Source organism: Euleptes europaea, chromosome 7 (assembly GCF_029931775.1).
Source record: "Euleptes europaea isolate rEulEur1 chromosome 7, rEulEur1.hap1, whole genome shotgun sequence".
Classification (NCBI taxonomy): Eukaryota; Metazoa; Chordata; class Lepidosauria; order Squamata; family Sphaerodactylidae; genus Euleptes; species Euleptes europaea.
In genome coordinates this window covers 932,114-952,397 of record NC_079318.1, presented here as the reverse complement: position 1 = coordinate 952,397, position 20,284 = coordinate 932,114, and the positions used below count along the sequence as shown (strand labels likewise).

General features: G+C 40.6%; 1 protein-coding gene across 1 annotated transcript; it reads left to right on the top strand.

Moving 5' to 3' along the window:
- MTFR2 (mitochondrial fission regulator 2) lies at positions 1-13,046 on the top strand. The gene is made up of 8 exons (XM_056853618.1): positions 1-80; positions 343-465; positions 912-1,016; positions 2,963-3,084; positions 5,241-5,437; positions 6,799-7,105; positions 8,680-8,863; positions 12,948-13,046. Exons 1-8 carry the CDS (start codon positions 18-20, stop codon positions 13,044-13,046), a joined length of 1,200 nt encoding a protein of 399 aa, XP_056709596.1. The 5' UTR covers positions 1-17.
- Positions 13,047-20,284: the final 7,238 nt, after the last annotated feature.

Here is a 20,284-nt window from a genome sequence, read left to right as displayed (position 1 = left end):
AATACATTGCTTTTTAAATGTCTCTGCTACTGAGCCTCTTAAGACAACTGCTGGAATATTATGGTGTGCCTCCTGAACTGGTAAGCCAATATTATTGGATTAAATGAGGTGGGGGATTGGGAGATGTTTCATGAATATTTTGTATTGAAACTGGAAAAGGACCATAGCAAGCTTGACAATCAGTTAGTGTCATAACTAGACAATTTTATAATTCGGCTACCTTGGCCATTTGATCAGTGTTAACTTCTGCTGAGAGAACTGTTCAGATTGGGGAGAAAACAGTCTAGAGGGTTCATGTTAATAGTGAGATTCTTTTTGGTGAATCCTTTTTTATTTTGGCAGGTCCTACAAAGATGTGAAGTTTGTCTTTATGGTATTGCTCAGATGTTCAGATCTCATCATCCTTTAAATACCTTGTCTGCAGTATACTTCCAACAGTTACGTGCCATCTCAAGAAACTATTTGGTGAGGGTAGCAACATCTTTCTCTTGTGCTTTGTAGTGTTCCTAAAGTAGGCAGATCTTGAGTACGTTGTTTGCAGTACTTTTTGTTCTTCCACTGTCATAGCTTGAGATTTCTGCAGTTTACTACTGCTATTAACTTCACTTTTAATTTTTTGGACTTTCTATCGTGGGATTTTTTTAAAATACATACCATTATCCACAAACAGTTATACCTCTACTGCTTTATGTGTATATTTTCCTGTTTGTAGTTAACACTGATTTTGTTCCTATGTTACCTTTTGAAAACTGGTTAATGGCTGTCCTATAATATTTCCCCCCTTTCATTTCTGTACTAGTGTTGTTTGCCTGAAAACAAAATGCAATAGAAAACCAGTAATGAACTAAAATGTTTTACCCAGCTGAGAGCCCTATTTGTGTTTAAGGTTGAAAGATATTCTTCTCTCTTAGGTGTCCTGGTCTTGGGAAACAAAGAAATATGGATCTACTCGAAGTTTTGTCCGCAGATTGGGAAAAATGATATCCTTAGACCCTTATCCAAGGGCTCACTTTCAGGTTTGAGGATTATTGCAGAGTTCAGTACTAATGTCTTGTCTAAGTCCAGTGTCTTATTCCGGCATTCTGTTTTGTGCTGCATGTAATACTAGTGAAAATGAGTAGTAGGCATCCCTTAAGAGAATTTTACTGGAACTGTATTGCTTTGATTTACAAAAAAATATGTCAAAACTGAGGAAATAGAAACAATGTACTGCAGTGTTCCTGGAAACTGATTGGGAGGGGCTGCAGCTCAGAGGTAGAGCATCTGTTGGTCATGCAGAAGGTTCCAGGTTCAGTCCCTGGCGTCCCCAGTTAAAATAATCAGATAGTAGGTAATGTGGAAGACCTCTACAGGAAACTCTGGAGAGCTGCTGCAAGTCTGAGTAGGCAGTACTGACCTTGATGTACTAAAGATCCGTTCAGTATAAGGCAGCTTCATGGGAGACTTAAGCTGTGACATTTTTTAATTTTTTTTAAAAATATTTAAGTTATTTATACACTTTTCTCACTGAGAATCAGGGTGGATTACGCTGTTAAAGTCAAGGGTCCGTAGCCTTTTTCAACCTTTGTGCATCTTTGGAATTCTGACACAGGGTGGTAGGCACAAACCACAAAATAGCTGCTGCAGGAGGTAGAGCCAACCGCAAAATGAAAGGGAGTGAGGTTATGCTTAACTCTAATAGTAACTCGTCAACATTTCAAGCAGAAGCTCTGCTTAAAGATGATACCTTTTAAAATGAGTCTATTACTTAAAAATATGTCCTTGCATTCATACATCGTACCTTCGGTCACACAGCAAAGTACTTGTGTTGTGGTAGCTGCTGCTGGAGCAATGTTTGTTTTTTAAATCTGCACAGCCAACCTCATCTCCAGTTTGGTCTGCAGAATCTGAAACCAAGCAGCAATATGAAAAGAGCCAAAACACAGCATAAGCATTAATATGACATGTGAAACAATGCAGAAATTACTTAGTAATGGACAATATAAACGATAAGCTAGTATAGTCCATAGTCCCTTTGTATTTACCAAAGCATCCTTCTGAATCATTTTGTTACAGTATTGCTTGTGTAAAAAAGCTATCCTGAATAATTCAGTTTTGTACAGTTTGAGAAATGCCAGTTTTCCTGGCCTCATTGGTGGCAAGATTCACAGGGGTTCAGGGGGTAGCAATCCCAAGCATCACCCGAAGTTGTGTGTACAGTTGTACTGTAAGCAGATCTGACTCATCTTAAATGAATGACTGTAGAACTGAAAATATATAGGGGAAAGTTTGCAAGTATGGTTGTTGGCAACTGTGTTGCTTCCAAATAAGGCCAATAAACAGTTGTCAGGCGTAGGCTACTTTTTTGCTCCTTATAGTATTCCCTGTGTTACACATCAACTGAGTGCTATGGCTGCCCAAGCAGTCCGGTGGTATTCTCCATCTCATTGCAAACCATTTCCCCTCTCTTCCAAGTTCGATCTACATATCAAGGCTTGGATCCTTCAGTGAATCTCCACTAATGGACGGCATATCCATCAGCAGAATGGGACTTCCTTGCACCCCTCATTCCACTGCAGCCTGAAATGTTGCTCTTGGGGGTTGGGGAGGGGGGAGATCGGATCAGGAGCAGCCTGAGGTACAAATAACCCCCCCCCCCACCTCTTCTGTTCGCTTATCTTTACCATGAGATTCGGCCCCATGGCTTGTCATGTGGAGGCAATTACCAGAGAGGAGCGCTGTGGTGGTTCTGTGATGGTTCTGCTTTCTTTGCATTGACTCCCAAAAAATTAGAGTTATTCAGCTTGGGAAGTAATTGATGGTGGATATAAGGAAAATGCATAAGGTGTTTTTTCTATACTGTTCACTAAGCAGGAATATACTTTATATTTTTATGCTATTAGAATGCAGGGACACCTTTTAATATTTTAATTTTTGTAACTGACATTTTTAGGCATGTGACTAGTTTTCTTTGTTTCTTTAGCGGGTCCGGTGTCTGAATTCCTTGGATTCCGAGCAACATGGCCTTGTTAGTTCCATTACACCCTCTTTTGCTGATGTCTTGTGGATTGCAAATGATGACAGAGAGCCATCTGCTAGATTTAGGCAAGTAAAACTGGTTTGTTGGTTCTTGTAGGTTATCCGGGCTGTGTAACCGTGGTCTTGGTATTTTCTTTCCTAACATTTCTCCTGCAGCTGTGGCAGGCATCTTCATCTTGAGACACTGTCCTTCAGTGTTACTCCTCTGAAGATGCCTGCCACAGCTGCAGGCGAAACGTCAGGAAAGAAAATACCAAGACAACGGTTACACAGCCTAGATAACCTACAAGAACCAATGAACTCTGACTGTGAAAGCCTTCGACAAAACTGGTTTGTTTCCTGAACAATTATTCTGCACAGGAATCAGACCGGCATTCAGTATTTTTTTTAATCCATGTGTTTTTAACAATTCTCTATTGTTTTGTTGCAAAATGTACTTTATGTTTGGAACAAGTTCCTGCTTGAATAATCTTTTTGGTAATGAGAATGTGTATTCTGTGTTGTAACAGTAATCGTTTCCTAAAAGAAAGAATCATGTTCTTCATATATTTATCAATATTGGCTGTTTGGGCAAAGTGTCTCTTATGTGCAAAGTGCCATTTCGTCCCGATCACCAAATCCTTATTTATGGGGTATCCGTTTGCTTGACATGAAGCCAGAGTGATAAAGCCCTTGTTGCATGCCCTGTCATCTTTGGGAAACCTTCCTGCATACTCCAGATTGTGTGCTGTGCGTAGCTGCAGACTTTGCTAGAGTCTTGTGCTGCATTGTGGCTGTACGGGCAAAGCAGGAGGGACAATGATTTTTGTTCTTTATTGAATTCAGTTGTAGTGTTCTGGCTAACACCACTGTGACAGATGTGCCCTCTGGTTCCACCCTCCAGGCACCACAGCACATCTCTGCCTACAGGGAGAGTATGCAGACACTTAATAGCATCAGCCAGTGAGAGGCTGTAGAACCTTTGGGGGGATGCAGAGAGAGTTAGGTGGAGGGAATGCTTGTAATTGCCTCAGATAGGACTTGGGAAAGCGACAAAGAAGCAGGGAAAACTCCCAGGAGAACAGTTAGGTAGTTAGGCCTCACCAGGTAAAGAAAAAGGTCTCCGTTTTAGGGCTCAGGGGCCAGTACAGAGGCGGGAATAGAGCAGATATCCAGTGTGCCTTAGGAAAATAGTGTGTTTGTGAGTGGATTGCGGGAAACATCCCAAGAAAAAAGCTAACAAGATTCTGAGGTTCTTGGGTTTAGTGAGAAGTTCCAAGAAAAATCCTCCCCAGACTCTCACAAAAATTGCATGTAATTTCTGTAAAGCTGTGTATGTATGAAACTGTAACTTTTGTAGAGCAGAGCTTCTACTACCCCGTGCTGTAAATAGCTGATCCTGTGTTATATTCCATGACTTATCCCTTAAACCACTAAGCATAAGCCCTTTTGAAGACAGTCAATAAACTTATTTTTTGTCTTGTGAAAACACTCCAGTTTTTGGTGTGAATCACTCCGCAACAGAGGGGGAGGGGGAAAGCAACATAAATTACCTCAGATTCCTATTCTACCTCCCTAGGCTTCCTCCGAGATTGCAGCATATAGTCCAGCACAGTGATTTGTTAACATTGCCTTACTAACCACTCGCAACCTATACATAACCAAAAACAATTCAATCACTGCTACGGGAAGGTGTGATGTGTCTGGGTGGGGAACTGAGGAAAGTGTTTGGCCTTCACAACCATTTTTACTGATGTAAAGGTTGCAAAGGTATAAAAGGGCTTAGAAACTGATTAAGCTGTGTTCCTTTTCCATCATACTACAACGCTTCCCATTTTTGGCCTCTACTGCAGTGGAGTAGTACCAGCCTCACCAAGGTCTTACACAGCATAGAATTTTGGAGAAGGGTGACCTTCAAGGTGTGGTTTAGGGAATGGCTTGGATCCTCAATCTCTTGAGCTGGTGTAACTGAACCATTGGATTGTACTGCTAGGCTGTGGAGTTTTCTGGTAAATAGATGTTTTAGGAAGGCCTCTTGCATATATTGGAATCAAGTATAAATGTTAAATACCAGATTTTTCCTTTACAAATGTTGTAATGCAGATGTTAGAAGACATGATTCTATGTAAGATGAGAGAGCATATTTATCAAGGCATAAAATTTTGAGTTTATGTGCTAGTAAATTGAATATATTTCATGCATCTATCATAGTGAGCTTGTTGGGGTTTTTTTGGGGGGGGTAGATTTGATGAACAGGCAGAATCTGTGCTTCCATCTTCAGTTCTTTTGCCAGCATCTTCAAAAGGAAAAGCACCAAAAGCAACTGTTGTGAACGAGGATGCAGTCAAAAAAATTTCTGCACTTGAGGAAGAGTTGAGTCATCTTCGTGCACAGATTGCTGCAATTGTCTCAGTGCATGGAGCAAGAAATTATCATTTGTGTAAGTATGTTCATGAGCTGTTCTTACATGCTCATTTAACTAAAGCTGTCTTGCTAGTTTCTTCACGTATGAATCCTGTCTGGGACTTCTGTGTAAAATTAAAATCAGTTGTTTAATATGCCCAACTTATCCATTTGGTCAGTTACAGGCAAGTAGCAATGGAGTTTGTTTATTTATTCATTCATTCATTCATTCAGTGGTTTATAACCCGCTCTCCCCAACCATGGCCAGGCTCAGGATGGGTAACATCATTTAAAATACACCAAAACATCCACAATAAAATCAATAACAATTTATAAATTAAACAATAAAATCCAGATTAAAAGCAGATGGCACCCAATTCAACTCATAGTGCCCAGAATATGCAGTAGGTTACCCCCGGTTAACAAAAATAGCATAGATGCAGAGGGGGGGGGGGAGTAGGGAGGCCAGCAAAAGAGGGTACCCGTGGCTGCAACTGTAGGCCTGGCAGAAAAGCTCTGTCTTTTACAGGCCCTGCAGAACACTTTAAGATTTTCCCAACTTCCCATATAGTAAACCACTTATGAAACTCAGCGTCCTTCAAAAGTAGATTGTGAAGCAGCCAAGGGATCTGTTGTTCAAAGAAAAACAATAAAATTCAACTGAACATGGCCACAGTGTTAAGTAGCTCTTTGAATCTTGTTCCTTGAGCGCATAAACATTAATTCCTATATAAAAATGCAGATGAAAGTTGTTTTTCTAAGCAGAGCTGCATGTATTCAACCCACAATAACACTCTTAACAGTCTACTTCATGTTTCATAAAAAAAGTCAATCTTCTTGAACTTTTAATTTTAAACAGAAAGCAAGCTTGTTCTTAAAACTAGGAATAAACTTGAAAAGGTATTGTTGAATACTTCTTAAATTATAGAAGGGCTGAAGAGAACTTCCTTGAAGAGAACTTCCAATATTTTAGAGAGCTGTTGAATCTACTTTATTTTCCACAGTTTTATTCCACTCTACCTCCTCAGAGCAGCATATGTGAGGGGATTCCTTATTATCCTCCCAGCATCACTGTGAAAGTACAGCCTAAAAAAATCACCTGGTGATTTTTATGGCTGAGCAAGGATCTGAACCCAACCCAAATTTCCCTGGGGCAAGACTGATACTTTTCTAGAGCTATTTTGGTGCAGTGGATTTTGTAACCTGTTCTGAAATAAACAGTTTTATATCTAACTTGGATTAATTCAGTATTATCTTTTCATGTTTTTCTATTCTAGATTGTGTAGATGCTTTTAAAAATAAGCAAAGTGATTGATCTAGTATCTAGGATTCGTCTCTTCTACACATTATAATGTGAATTGCTCGGGTCTCTGATCTGTTAATATTTGTTCTCAATAGGTTCAGATACTGTGAATTCATCAGATACTCCCTGGAGTACTTATCCACAGTCAGCAATGACTTCTACACCAATTCCCATTTCTTCTTGTAGTACAGTAATTCCGCCACCGCCACCACCACTTCCAGATGCGCTGCCATCTCAATGTAATCCCCATATTTCAACAATTGAACTTATAAAACAACGTCGAGCTGCAAGTAAGATCAAAAATATTACAAATAGGGCTGGATGTCAGAAGGCTAAGACTGTTCCCAGTATGACAGATGTTCTGAAAGATATAAATAAGGTCAAATTAAGAGCTGTTGAGAGGTAAGTTGAGCAACGTATGCATTTTAGAATAAAACAAGTGGGGGGCCCTCAAGAGCTTGCAGGGGGACATTTAATTTTTCCTCCCTCACTATTTTCTCTTTCCCTTCCCTAAAAGCCCCTATAGCCTCTCCCTTTTTCCTGCTTCCTTCTCTCCTTACGCACCAACACAACACAAAACAAGCCTTTAAAAAGGTAAAGGTCCCCTGTGCAAGCACCGGGTCATTCCTGACCCATGGGGTGATGTCACATCCCGACTTTTACTAGGCAGACTTTGTTTATGGGGTGGGTGACCAGTGCCTTCCCCAGTCATCTTCCCTTTACCCCCAGCAAGTTGGGTATACACTGGCATATAAAAAGGAAGAACATACAGGATAAATCCAAGTACAAATTTCTTACACACCAGCAGATCTTCTTTCATCTCCCCCATCCTAAGCTTTCCCTCCCCTGGCAACCTCTTCCTGGGAATGTGGTTACAGCTGTTGGGCTGGGCCCATTTGCATAGTGCTGACTGCCAGGCTCAGTTGTGCAGTGGGGAACCCGCAAGGACTTGCAGGGTGGAGTCACTTTCCCCTGTATCCCCCTCCACAAACTGTTTTGTCTTTTCCTCCTGGCAACCCCTATATCCTCACCTTTCCGTGCTTCCTTTCATCATTCCCACACACCCACCAACCTTTTATCTACCCCCCTCTATCTTTATATTTATTATTGATTTACTTCATTTATACCCCATCTTTCTCCCTAATGGGGACCCAAAGCAGCTCACATCATTCTTCTCTCCTTCATGTCATCACAACAACCTCTTGAGGTAGGTTAAGCTGTAAATGTGTGACTGGACCAAGGTCACCCAGTGAGGTCCCATGGCAGAATAGGGATTTGTACCTAGGTCTCCCAGATTCTAGTCCAAAACTCTACCAACTGTACCACAGTGGCTTTCGTGGGGTGGCTGCTGGTGAACAGTAGCAAAGCTTAAACCAAAAAACAGCACGATGGCTCAAATGCAAAACCTTATTTTATGTTGAAAATAACAACAACGTACTATAATGTAACAAATATACTAAACTTCTTACTATGGAATACAACTATATATCAAATTCTAAATAGCACATTTATCACTCAGAGCAATACACAGTTAAGGAGTAAGGTTGATTAGAACTTGGGTCAGGGCCTACAAATTTGGGGGATTTTTTAAAACTTGCTTTTAAAGTATCTCATGTGGTTCTCCTTGTGCTGTTTTGCGGATGTAAGAGGAGGGGATGCCTCCATGGGGTACTCGTGACTTGTTAATGACAGCAGGGCAGAACTTCAAGGTCTGCAAAATAAAACAAATCAAAATGCTAAAATCTAAGGACTGCTGGCTACAGAAACGTGACAGCCGTATTATTTTATAGACAGTTACAGAATGATATTTGCATAATGTTGACCACAGTTTACAGAAAGCAAGAAGAATAGCCTCAGTTCAACGAAAGAAAATGATGAGTTAAAGGTGACAGCCAAGACTACTGTATGTAGTTATTAAGCAAGAGCAGCAAATACTTCCATTAAAGGCTGGAAACACTCTGACTGTCCTTTTTCAGGTCGCCAGGAGGGACACCTCTACCCAAAACAAAGAAAGTAAATAGATTACAGTGGGATCCAGCAGCTTTAATCGCCAAAGCTCTTAAAGAGAAATTTGCAGCCTACAGCAACAGTGATGATTCATTTGATAAAGAGAACAGATCCTCTGATGCTTCTCCATTTTCCAGTCCGGAGACCCCAGGAGTATGTATCTGGCTTTTAAAAAAATACTGTGTCCTTTGTATGTGAATATTATAGATTTAGAAATTATTATTCAGGTGCTGCAGAATTTGATTTCAAATTGACAGAAGGAAGGCCTGAGGCCCCTTGCTTCCCAGAGTTACTCTGGAAGGCTTGGATGTACAGCAGCTATTCCACTATTCAAACCCTGCTTTTACAAATTATGCTAACATTGCTGTTTCAGTCAGTATATTTTAGTTCAGGAAACAACAAATATACTTCCTTCCACACTTTTCTTATAGTGAAAAACAGCTGTACATAGTTAAATGGACAATCATATATATTGAAATAAGAATCAAATTTTTATGGTATCAATTTAAAAAGGAAAAATGAATCTCTTTTTATATAATTTTCAAATGGTAGGTGTTTTAGAGTAGGGTTGTCAGCTCTGGGGTGGGAAATATCTGGAGATTTTGGGGGTGGAGCCTGGGGAGGGTGGGGTTTGGGAAGGGAAGAGACCTCAGCCAGGATACAATGCCATAGAGTCCACCCTCCAAAGCAGCCGTTTCCTCCAGGGGAATGGATCTCTGTTGTCTGGGGATCAGTTGTAATAGCAAGAGATCTCCAGGCCCCACCTGGAGGTTGGCAATCCTACTTTTAGAGATTGGCTGATGTGGTTATTTGGTATACTTTTACATCTCTTTTTAAAAAAATTATTATATAGAAAGGCGTACAGAAGGAAAAAGGGAGAATTGGGATATCAGCAATGCAACCATTAAAACAAAGAAGCAAAGACAGATCAAGCAGACTGTATTGCCATGCTTTTCATTGCCGTTGTATCATCAATTAGTGGCCCAAGTTATTAGAGATAATTTTAACATTGGTAGTCATATAAAAAAAAAGAATAATCACCTTATTTTGTCTGTAAAGTTTATTTACTATCTCTACAGTCTAGATCTAAAGTTCAGTTTCACTGCAATTGATTGGCATCTACTCTCTTGTTATTTTGGTTAAAATTAGACCTCAACATATTTATAAAATAATTTCCAGTTTTCATGGAACTGCTCGTAATTCTCATCATTATTTGCCATATTAGTCATTTTAGCCCTGATAGCGTATTCCATTAATTTTTCTTTCCATTCTCCTATATCTGGCTTTATTAAAGAGTATAGTTGGTCCCATGGTTGGATGGCTGCTTGGGCCTTCTTCTGCCTTTCCACCTCCTTGTGGTCACTGAAAGTCAGTAGACAAGATTTCTTCAATCAGAGCTTTGGCTTCTAGTTGGTTGCAAACAATTCTTTTGCCTTTAGATAGCAAAACTTCTAGAGAATAGGGAATCAGCCAGCGGAATCTTATTCCTCTGTCATGAAGAACCTGTTTCAGGTTGGTAAATTCTTTCCTCTTGATTGGTACGTTGCCTGGTAAATCAGGGAAGATTTGTATTATGGTGGTTTCGTCGATTAAAGGATCATCTCTTTGAACTTTTAGAAGTAAGTCTCTGGTCCTCTTGTGAACAAATCTAACTCGAATGTCTCTTGGTGTTTTATTTCTCCTGGCATAAGCAGAGTTTATTCTGTAACAGTATTCAGTTTCTGTAGTGTCTTCATCCAGTTCGTATTGGTCTTGCAGCGCTGTCTTCAAATCTCCTTCTAGATTTGTTTTTCCAAACTGTTCGGAAAAACCACACCTTTTAATGTTTTTGTCCCTCAGTTTTATTTCATGAGTATCAGTTTTAACGTTGGTTTCTAAATGTAGCTGTGAATGCTGAGAAAGTTTTTGTTCATGCAATTCCAGTGTTGTTTCAGCAGACTTCTGCTTCTGTTTAATCTCAGATATCTCTTTGGTGTTAGCTGCAATCCTCTCTTCTATTTTGGTTATACTTTTAAGCACTCGTTCTGATTGCTGAATTGATTCTTGTATTGATTTTACATCTCAATATGAAGTATGATTACTCAGAAGTATGCTAAGTCCTAGTGATACAACTGGAGTTTCCTTTTAAATACTTATGATTGCAACCTGAAACTCTTTCAAAGCCTCTTTTAGAAAGCTTTGTCTATCTTGGAGAAATGTGTTTTATAGTGTACAGAGAGAAGAAATGGATGGAACTACACTTCATGTGATCTAGGGCACACACAATGTTTCTTGTCCCTCCTTAATCATGGGATCCTATTCCTAGGGGAGTTCAGCATGCTCTTTTCTATATTTGTTCCCCTTTACCCTGTTGCCCTTAACTGTTGTTATGCCTTCACCAATATTCATCATGGTTAATGCTAACCAGAGTTCATTTTAAACAGATTTTGAACATGGCTTCCTCTTCAAATCCTGCTTCATATTAGCATAGAGTCGTAATCCAGAAATTGTAACACATTTAAAACTCTGGTGTGCTGTTTCTCTGTAAATATATTGTGTGTTTTATTTCTGTATTTTAATGTAGGGTTGTATATGTATTTTGCTGTGGGTTAAAATGTAGGCCCCTAGAGTAAGAGGTAGGCTGTCTGGCTGGATGATTGAAGTGTTTTATGACTGAATGGTAGCTGTACCCTAGAGGGGGGAGTTGACTTGTTTGTTGAGAGAGGCTTTGGATGTGTGAGGGGAGAAAGGAGGGAGTTGAGGGGGTGAAGAGCGTGGGAGAAATCTGTGTTCTTTGTGGAAGTTATTGGCCTAAGTGGCAAGTTAGGATATTAAGAATTGTGGAAGTTACTAGCCTAAGTGAGAAAGTAAGCCTTTGTGGCTAGGTCTATTTAAAGAACTTAAGAGAAAGAAGAACTGTACATATCTGTACAGGTATTTCATATAAGAGATCTCAGAAAAGAGCAAAACTTCACACCTGATTTCAAATTAGGGATGCCAGCCTCCAGGTGTGGCCTGATTCCTGGAATTACAGCTCATAGATGCTTTGAATTGTGGACTCTATGGCATTGTACTCCACGGAGGCCTCTGTCTTCCCAAGGCTCTACCCCCAAATCTCCAAGAGTTTGCCAGCTGCGAGACAGCAGCCCTACCCCCACTCCACATCAGTGGCCAAGGGGGACCTGGCAACTCTATTTCATAACTCTATGGGTTATGAGCTCACTGTGGTTAGCATTAACCATGGGTATTGGTAGTGTGATACAGCAGCTGATGAATACGTTTAGCAGTGTTTTCTTCTTGCCTTGCTTTGCAATTTTGGCAAGGTCAAGGGGGATCTTTGGCCATTGCTTTAGCACACCCAGCATATCCCACATTGTGTGTTTCCTGGTCACTCTGGCAACTGCTTTCCGCTGAGCTGGCAAATAAGTGACATTCTGTAATTGGAAGGAGGGAAATCTACCGCTGCAAAAGTAAGCAGGAAAGCAACACTGCTGCTACGTGGCGACAGCAGATGAGGACTTTAACACTTTTCCTCCCATGAGATGAGGGCTATCGGTGCTGTGTTTCCCCCCTGCTATCTAATACATTAGATTCCAGTTAAAAGAATGTGATCCTGAGCTTTCTGATTTGGCACACTTTCTCTTGAGCTGTCTTTGAAATCAGTGGGGTCTTTGAAGCAAATGAATTTGAGTGTGAAACATCACTGTACAGTTGCTTGAGCTACTCAGAAGCAGATTGGTCATTTACTGACGGAAGTGTTTGGAAAAATTCTTGCAAGTTTGAATACATGTAACTAGGCCATGACAGAGAGGCAGTAGAAAAGGAACTTTTAAAATAAGTCAGTAAACTCTTTGTCAGAGTAAGCAACAGATTTTATCATATTAAATAGGGACATGAATGAACATATCTTAAATGAAGTTGTATGAAAAATGAATAAAGCCTCATGGCATCTGTTCAGTTTCATTTATTTTGTCCAACTAAAGTAGTTTATATTTACACCTAATATGTAAATGTCCTCAATCAGCAGCGTATATTAAGCAATTACACATATTAAATTACCCCTCCTGAATAATATACACGCACTCTTTTTTTCCTCTTTTTTTAAAAAGCTTGGTTAAAAGAGGTATATGGCTGAAATCTTCACTTTTCAGTTTCTTATTTTGGTTATTCATAAATATTGTAGAAAATTATTCATCAGCTCTCATATTCTTCTTTAATCTTCTCTTAAAAATAATAACTGAACCGTGTTTGTTTTCAGATTGGCCATCACATTTTGAAGCCTGCTATCAAACAAACGCGGATTAGAGCTGAGGAATTCAGGCGGGTGTCGGCTACAAAAGGAAGAACAACTATTTAGCTCTGTTGTAGGGTTTTTGAAACAGCTTAGCATAGTTGTATCTGGCACAGCCGCTGTGTCTTTATTTCATGGATTTCATTTTGTATGGCACAAGGCAAAATCTTTTGAACGCTTAATTTTATATGATGTATTCCAGCAGCCAGCTTTGTTAAGGAGGAATTTGTTTTCGCCTAATATTTTATCAGCTGAAATACTTACTGGTTCTATATTTTTAGGCTGGCATGCAGCATTTCAGTGGGATAAGTGAATATGTCTCAAGAGAATGGAAACAAAATATAGACTTAAGAGAATGGAAATAAAATATGGATGTGGATCCATTGGAATGTATAATTATCCCGGCGAAATGTTAATTAGATTAATATGAAGAAAGAAACAGTTTGTCAAACAAAATAGAGACTTAAGAGAATGGAAGCAAAATATAGATGTGGATCCATTGTAATGTATAATTATCCCGTTGGAATGTTAATTAGATTAATGTAAAGACAGAAACAGTTTGTCAATGCCTGTTTTATCTCACTCCATCAAAATAATGGTCTTCAAAATTGGCATTGGTGGTATTTACTTGGCTTTCTGCAAAGGAAGTTAATTCTGTATTAACTGCTTTTAATACAGAAAAATAAACAATAAAATCTGTTTGCTTCTATATGCACATTTGAAGTTAATGATATTAATATTGCTGTTGACCATTTTGTACACCTGTACATTCAGATTGTAAAATAAATCCTTTATGTATAGACTACATGCTAAACATACCCCACCTTCATGACAAATACTTCAGATTTCAGTGTTTGTGTTTCAAGATTTGTGAAGGAATATGTGCTACCTGTTAAAATTAATTTAAGAAATTGTTACGTTTGTGACTCATGATGGAATTCTAGGTTTCTCTGGAACCACGAGTGTTTTGGTGCCTGGAGAAAGGCTGTTGCCACCAGGGCAGAGCTTTTACCGCCTGCTCAGCCCCCTTTCCCTTCTCTGTGATTAGTTTGTTGCTGTCAGCTAGGTAAGTTGTGTTTTTGTATGTGGTGTAAGTGGTTAGGAGCAGCGGATTCTATTCTGGAGAACCAGGTTCGATTCCCAACTCCTCCACATGAAGCTTGCTGGATGACCTTGGGCCAGTCAGTCCTCTCAGAACTCTCTCAACCCCACCTCCCTCACAAGGTGTCTGTTGTGGGAGGTGAATGGAAAGTAGATTATAAGCTACTTTGAGACTCCTTAAAGGTAAGGAAAAGCAGGGTATAAAAACCAACTCTTCTTCTTTCTCTTATATTGTAAGCCCGTTCAAGTCCACACAGTGGAGAAAAGCATGGTAAAAGTATTCAAAATAATTTGGTGCCAAAACATACAGAGTATTCTATTCAGTTGGGTTTTGTTTCTTCTACCACAGCCAGCTGTGTCCTGGCAAGCCACAGGGCATGCCTGGATTCAGATTTTGCGCAGCCCAGAGCCAACAATCCATCCCATTTAGGCGTTTAGGACTTGACCAGTTTCTGTTGATGTACGTTAGCTTTGTGACAGACCGTTTCCCACCAGTAGAGGAAAACATGCCTTACAGCTGAGCTTCCTGGCCATCCTAGGGGTGCATCCTGGAGCCCCTGCACCACCGCAGGACTCACTTCAAGCTTTCCTTTCTCTAATACAGGAATCAAGAGATTCTCCAACGTTCCTTCTGTCTGCATGCGGAACTCCCCAGGGAGTGGGAGAGGCACAAGTTGGATGTCAAGTGGATGCTCAAGACATCAAGTGCACAGCTGCCTTCGGTCACTCTGATTTCCCTACCTATCTCTCTTACAGCCCAGGGAATTTGGGCAAGAGGATACAAGTCCACTTTAGCTCGGTGGACTTGTATCTAGCTAGGCTGCATCTCCTTGGCCCCTCTGGCGTCCCAGCAGGATTCTCCAGAAGAGCAGTGACTTCAGCACCCTTCTCTTGTGCTCCCATTGAAGAGACCTGTAAGGCAGCCGCTCCTGTGTCCTTATTTGTGACACATTATAAGTCGGACCTCTATGCCTTGGCTGAGGAAGCATTTGGCAGAAGGGTCCTCCAACAGATTGTTCCCCAGTGATTCTTCCGTGTCCCTTATCCGCGATGACTCCACTTTTCAACATCCCATCATAAGGATGCCCTCCTCCACTGATGGTGAAAGGAACGCTGGATTTACCATGAAGGTTTCTTCTCATCTGTGGATTGGGACATATCCTGAGGAATTCCTAGGGGACAATTTTTTTCTCATCTGCCTTTTCTCTTTTTTTAAAAAAAGATATGTATTTTATGGTGACTTATTATGACAGAGTCCAATACTTGTTGTTTCAGGAAAACATGATTATTTTAAAGGAATAAGTCAAAAGATTCAATATCTCTAGTACAGGTTGAACAAGATGAGCAAAACAATTTTATTTGTTTCTCATTTCTCACCTGACACGTTACTACTCAGGCACAAAAGATGTACTATATCGTAGTGCCATTTTATAACAAACTGATCTTGGTTTGGTGTACTAACATCTGAAGGGTTGGAGTTGCTCCAGACAGCTGTGGCTTGATTGGAAAGCCCCTGCCTTGGTTGCATCGTTTAACTGGCTTGCTGCAGTTGGCAAAAGAAAATTTTGGTTTTGATTTCCTTGTGGAGAAACATTTTTTATTTATTTTTGGCTTCATGTGAAGCCATTTGAGCATTTGTGTGAGGTGAACATGCCATAGACCAATCTACTGAACAATATATCTATATATCGAATTCCCACGTGTGGCCCCCATCTGCAGATACCTAAAATCTGAGGCTTGAGGCCACATTTACCCCAAACAGATGTTTCTAGAGACTTTGGGGACCCTGTAGGTCTGCAGAAAAATTTGACATTAAAGAAACATTTTTGGGGGGGGGGTTTGAATTCTCCCCTGAAAACACTTGCTTTTTGAAATGGTAATGGCAGGGGTCTGCTCCTGGCCTGGCTGCTGCCGCAGCAGACCCCTGGAGTGGCTTCAGGCCCGCCCACTGCAGCGGTGGGTTTAAGGTAGGTGGGGGGGGGCTGGAGCTGTGATGGGAGAAGATGGGATTCCCCACACACACACGTGCGAGAGAGAGTCTTGTGGGCCTGTTGCTAGTATTTAATTTTTACCCTTACAAGACATAGGATGCTAAGAGCATTTCTGAATGCAATAAAAGTATGCAGTTTGCCACTAGAGGGCATTATAACACCCTACAAAAATAGTTCGGTTTTCATAGTTGTGAGTTTTCCAAAGAGTTTTGGCCCCTGGATATTCAGACTTCCACAAAGAATAGGGTGTGTGTGTGTGTGCGTGTGTCCCCACTCCCATGTTAGTAATTACATTTAGGCTTGCGAAGGTGTAGAAGTTCATGTCACCAAGTTTCTCAGCTTTATAGAACTTTGAACACATAAGGACAATGTCCAAGTCTCAATAGTTGTAGGAAGCTGGTAATAAGCTAGATTTCTGCTTGTGCACAGGTAATGTCCTCTGTGGACTCATATTCCTAAAGCACCTGCAGCTACACTTTTTATCTCCATACTCGCCCTTCTTCATTTTACTGCAGTCCTGTAGTACAACTCTCTTGAGGGAGCTCGAAGAGAACTCTGACTGGCCCAAGGCCACCCACCGAGCCGGCTTCATGTGTAGGGGGTGGGGAAACTAACCCGGTTGTCCATATTGGAGTCCACCACTGTTAACCACTACTCCACGCTGGCTCTCTAACAGAAAAGTGGGAAAGGCAGGCTGCTTGGTTTTAGTGGGTGAGACCTGAATCTTTTAACTGTTAATTACAAACCATGCAGATGACTGTTCTTTCATAAGATACAAAAAGCATTTTTTCTTATAACTTCGTTATGCAGCTCTCTTTTACAAAAGCCAGTAGGGATATACCATCCTTGATAAAAGTTGCACAATCCTTGAGATTCTTCATACACAAGAGACAGAATTTGTGATTTTTGACACTCTTGCATAAGCTCGCAGTCGTTCAACCATTTCTTAATTGTTGCTATCTGTTTACAATATTTAATAGAAAAGGTCTGATACAACTTTTCTGCTGTTGTAAACCCAGATGAAAATGTGGGGTGGATCCAGTGATCTGCTTGTGCAAGGACTGTGGCTATTCCCCACTTGCCATCCTCCCAGGTAACTTTCTCTCTGTGAAAAGGTGCTTCCCAGGCTCATAGATCTTGTGTGGAGTAATGGCCACGCCATTTGGTGAGCTGTAGTGACGAGAGGGAAGGGGGTGAAGTAGCTTCCTCCTTTCTTCACGCACGCACTCACACCTTTCTTTACTTTTATTAGATGGTTTTTACGTGAATACTTTCAGCAGCATGTTAAAAAGATACAGTTATGTCTCTTTAGTTCTTGGCATGACTGCACAGCAATCATGGCATTTTCACACCGTCTACTGCTTTCTCTTTGCTTGATGCATATTTATAGGTGCACTTGGCAGCTGAATCTTGGTCCTATGAAGCCAGTAGACACTGATTGTAGGATCATGACTTGGCCCATACATTTGTGTAAGGTATGTGTGTGTATTCTACAATCAACAGACAATTTTACATGTGCATTTTATTCCCAAATCAAACTTCAGTTTCTGCATGTGAAATGTGTACCTAAAATACCAGATGGATTGCTGAAATATTTGCACCAATGCTAAAGTAAGATTATCTGCAGTACTTCTTGTTCTGATTTCTTGCATTTGCTTTATTTAACATCTGTGGTAAGAAAAAGTCTGTTTTAGTATAGATTAATTAAATATCTCAAACCCGTACTACATAAGGAGCCCCCACATTGACCAGGGAATATACTGTCCTTGGCTGAGTCAATAAAATGTGATAGAACAAACCCTGAGTGTTTTCTGCTAACATTTTTTTAGTAGGAAAAAAGAAGTATGAAAACCGGCCCTTGAGAAATACTTTCTGTTGTCAGCTTATAATAGGAGAGGGAGGGCCTGGGGGTGGGGCCTCCCCTCACTGTAGAGTTTTTCCCATATATTTAAAAGGCTGTAATTTCTAAGCACATTTATGCTCAAGTATGTTTCTTGGAAATCAGTGTGACTTCTAACACTTGGAATTTAGATAATGCACAGTGGGTCGCCGTGTTAGTCTGTCTGCAGTAGTAGAAAAGAGCAAGAGTCCAGTAGCACCTTAAAGACTAACAAAAATATTTTCTGGCAGGGTAGGAGCTTTCGTGAGCCACAGCTCACTTCTTCAGGTATCTGAAGAAGTGAGCTGTGGCTCATGATATTTTCAGGTATCGGGTGGCTTCAGATATTTTCATATCTCTTAATTTTTTTACAAAACCACCAAACATGCATAAACGTACCTTTCTCAGTTCCACACTTCCAGCATAAACCCTTATCTCCTTTTTTCATTTTACTTAACAATACTGGGGTTATATACCATCTATAAAACATTTTGTATAAATTTTCTCTTATTTCATTAGTAATGGTAAATTTATATTCCTTCTTCCACAATTTTTCCCATACTTCCAGATCAATATTATAGCCTAATTCCTTCATCCATTTCACCATCACTGGTTTGATCCTTTCCTGTTCTAGGTTCATTTCAATCAGTAATTTATAAACTCTTCCTATCAACCCTTTATTCCCCTTATTTAATATAATTTCGAATTTAGATTTATTTTGACTGAACCCCATAAGGTTATCCTTATTGAATATATCCGTTAATTTATAATACATAAACCAATCTTTAATTTTAAGCTCTTCTCTACTCTTCAACATCCAAACTCCTTCTTTACATTCTATAATTTCTCTATAGATATCCATATCCAAATTTAAATGTTTCCCTCTTTTCATAAAAGCTTCTATCGGATTAATCCAACCAGGGGTTTTACATTCCAAAAATCTTTTATATTTCTTCCACGGTTGGAATAAACCCGCCCTGATAATATGGGAATTAAAGTCTTTATTAACTTTCTCCTTTCCATACCATAAATATGAGTGCCACCTGAAACGTAAATTAAACCCCTCTAATTCTAATAGCTTCGGATTCTCTAATAGAATCCAATTTTTTAGCCAGGTGAAGCAAGCTGCTTGATAATACATTCTCAAATCTGGTAATCCCAATCCTCCTGTTTCTTTCAATTCAACTAAATTGTTATATGCTATCCTATGTCTTTCCTTACCCCATAAAAAGTTTAATATATCTTTCTTCCAGTTTTTAAATATCTGTGCTCCTTTCAATATTGGTAGGTTTTGAAACAAAAAAAGCATCTTAGGCAATATCATCATTTTAATAACTGAAATTTGGCCCCACAATGTTAATGGTATTTTTTCCCAGTTTTTTAAATCTGTTACTATCTGTTGCCATTGTTTGCTATAATTATTCTGAAATACATTAAGATTATTAGGTGATAACCATATGCATAAATATTTTATTTTATGTTCAATATTAAACCGTCTTTTTTAATCAATATTTGTTGTTGTGAGAGAGTCATATTTTTAACCCGGAGGCAGTTGCACCGGAGGTTGCCCTGGGGCCGGATGTAGCGGAGGCTGCTGGCCAGGGAGTTGTTGGCCTGGGACCGGTGCCAGTGCAGGCACCGCTTGAGCTCGCTGTAGGCGACCGTACTCATTCATCAACACGTCCATTTGGTACTGCATACGGGCCATACGATCCAACAGCTCTCGGTTTTGAAATCTCAAGGCATGGATCTCCTCCTCAGCCCCCCCAGTCCGTCGGGCTTGGCTGACTCGGTAGTTCATATTCCAGTCGCCCTCCTCTGCATAGAAGTCCACCTCCTCCGAATATTCTTGCACATCAGGAGCAAAGGTGAGCCGTTGCCTGCGCGCTACCTCCTGGGGCAGGCCAGGTTCCGGGGAGCCCAAAGAAAATGAGGGGAAAGACCAGTCCAGTCCCCCGCTAACTTTCGACCACGCTCCATTTCCTGCTGTCGCGCCCGAGCGGCGGCCGCATCCACCAACAGTTGCTCCTCAGCCCGCCTCTGGTCAGCGAGCGCTCGGTTCGCCTCGAGTTTGGCGACCACAGCGGCCATCACAATTGGTTTGGCCGCTTGTTCCAAGAGCATTTGGATCTCCTTGTGTTGGCCCAACAGCGGTTGGAACTGTTGAGCAAGATCCACAGAGGAAGGTCCGAACTCAGGTTTTAGTACCTTCTCGACATCGGCCGCCATTGCCGTGGTTGGCTGTAAGTCCATGAGGACCAAGGCTGTCCTGGCGGCAGCGCTCTGTGCTTCCCAGCGGCATAGGGTGGGATTCAGAACAGTTTGCGGAACGT

Coding starts and splice junctions, on each gene's coding strand:
- MTFR2 (XM_056853618.1), top strand. CDS start 18: ATGTCTCTGCTACTGAGCCTCTTAAGACAACTGCTGGAATATTATGGT. Junction 3,085..5,240: donor GAGCCATCTGCTAGATTTAG/GCAAGTAAAACT, acceptor TGGGGGGGGTAG/ATTTGATGAACAGGCAGAAT. Junction 7,106..8,679: donor AAATTAAGAGCTGTTGAGAG/GTAAGTTGAGCA, acceptor GTCCTTTTTCAG/GTCGCCAGGAGGGACACCTC.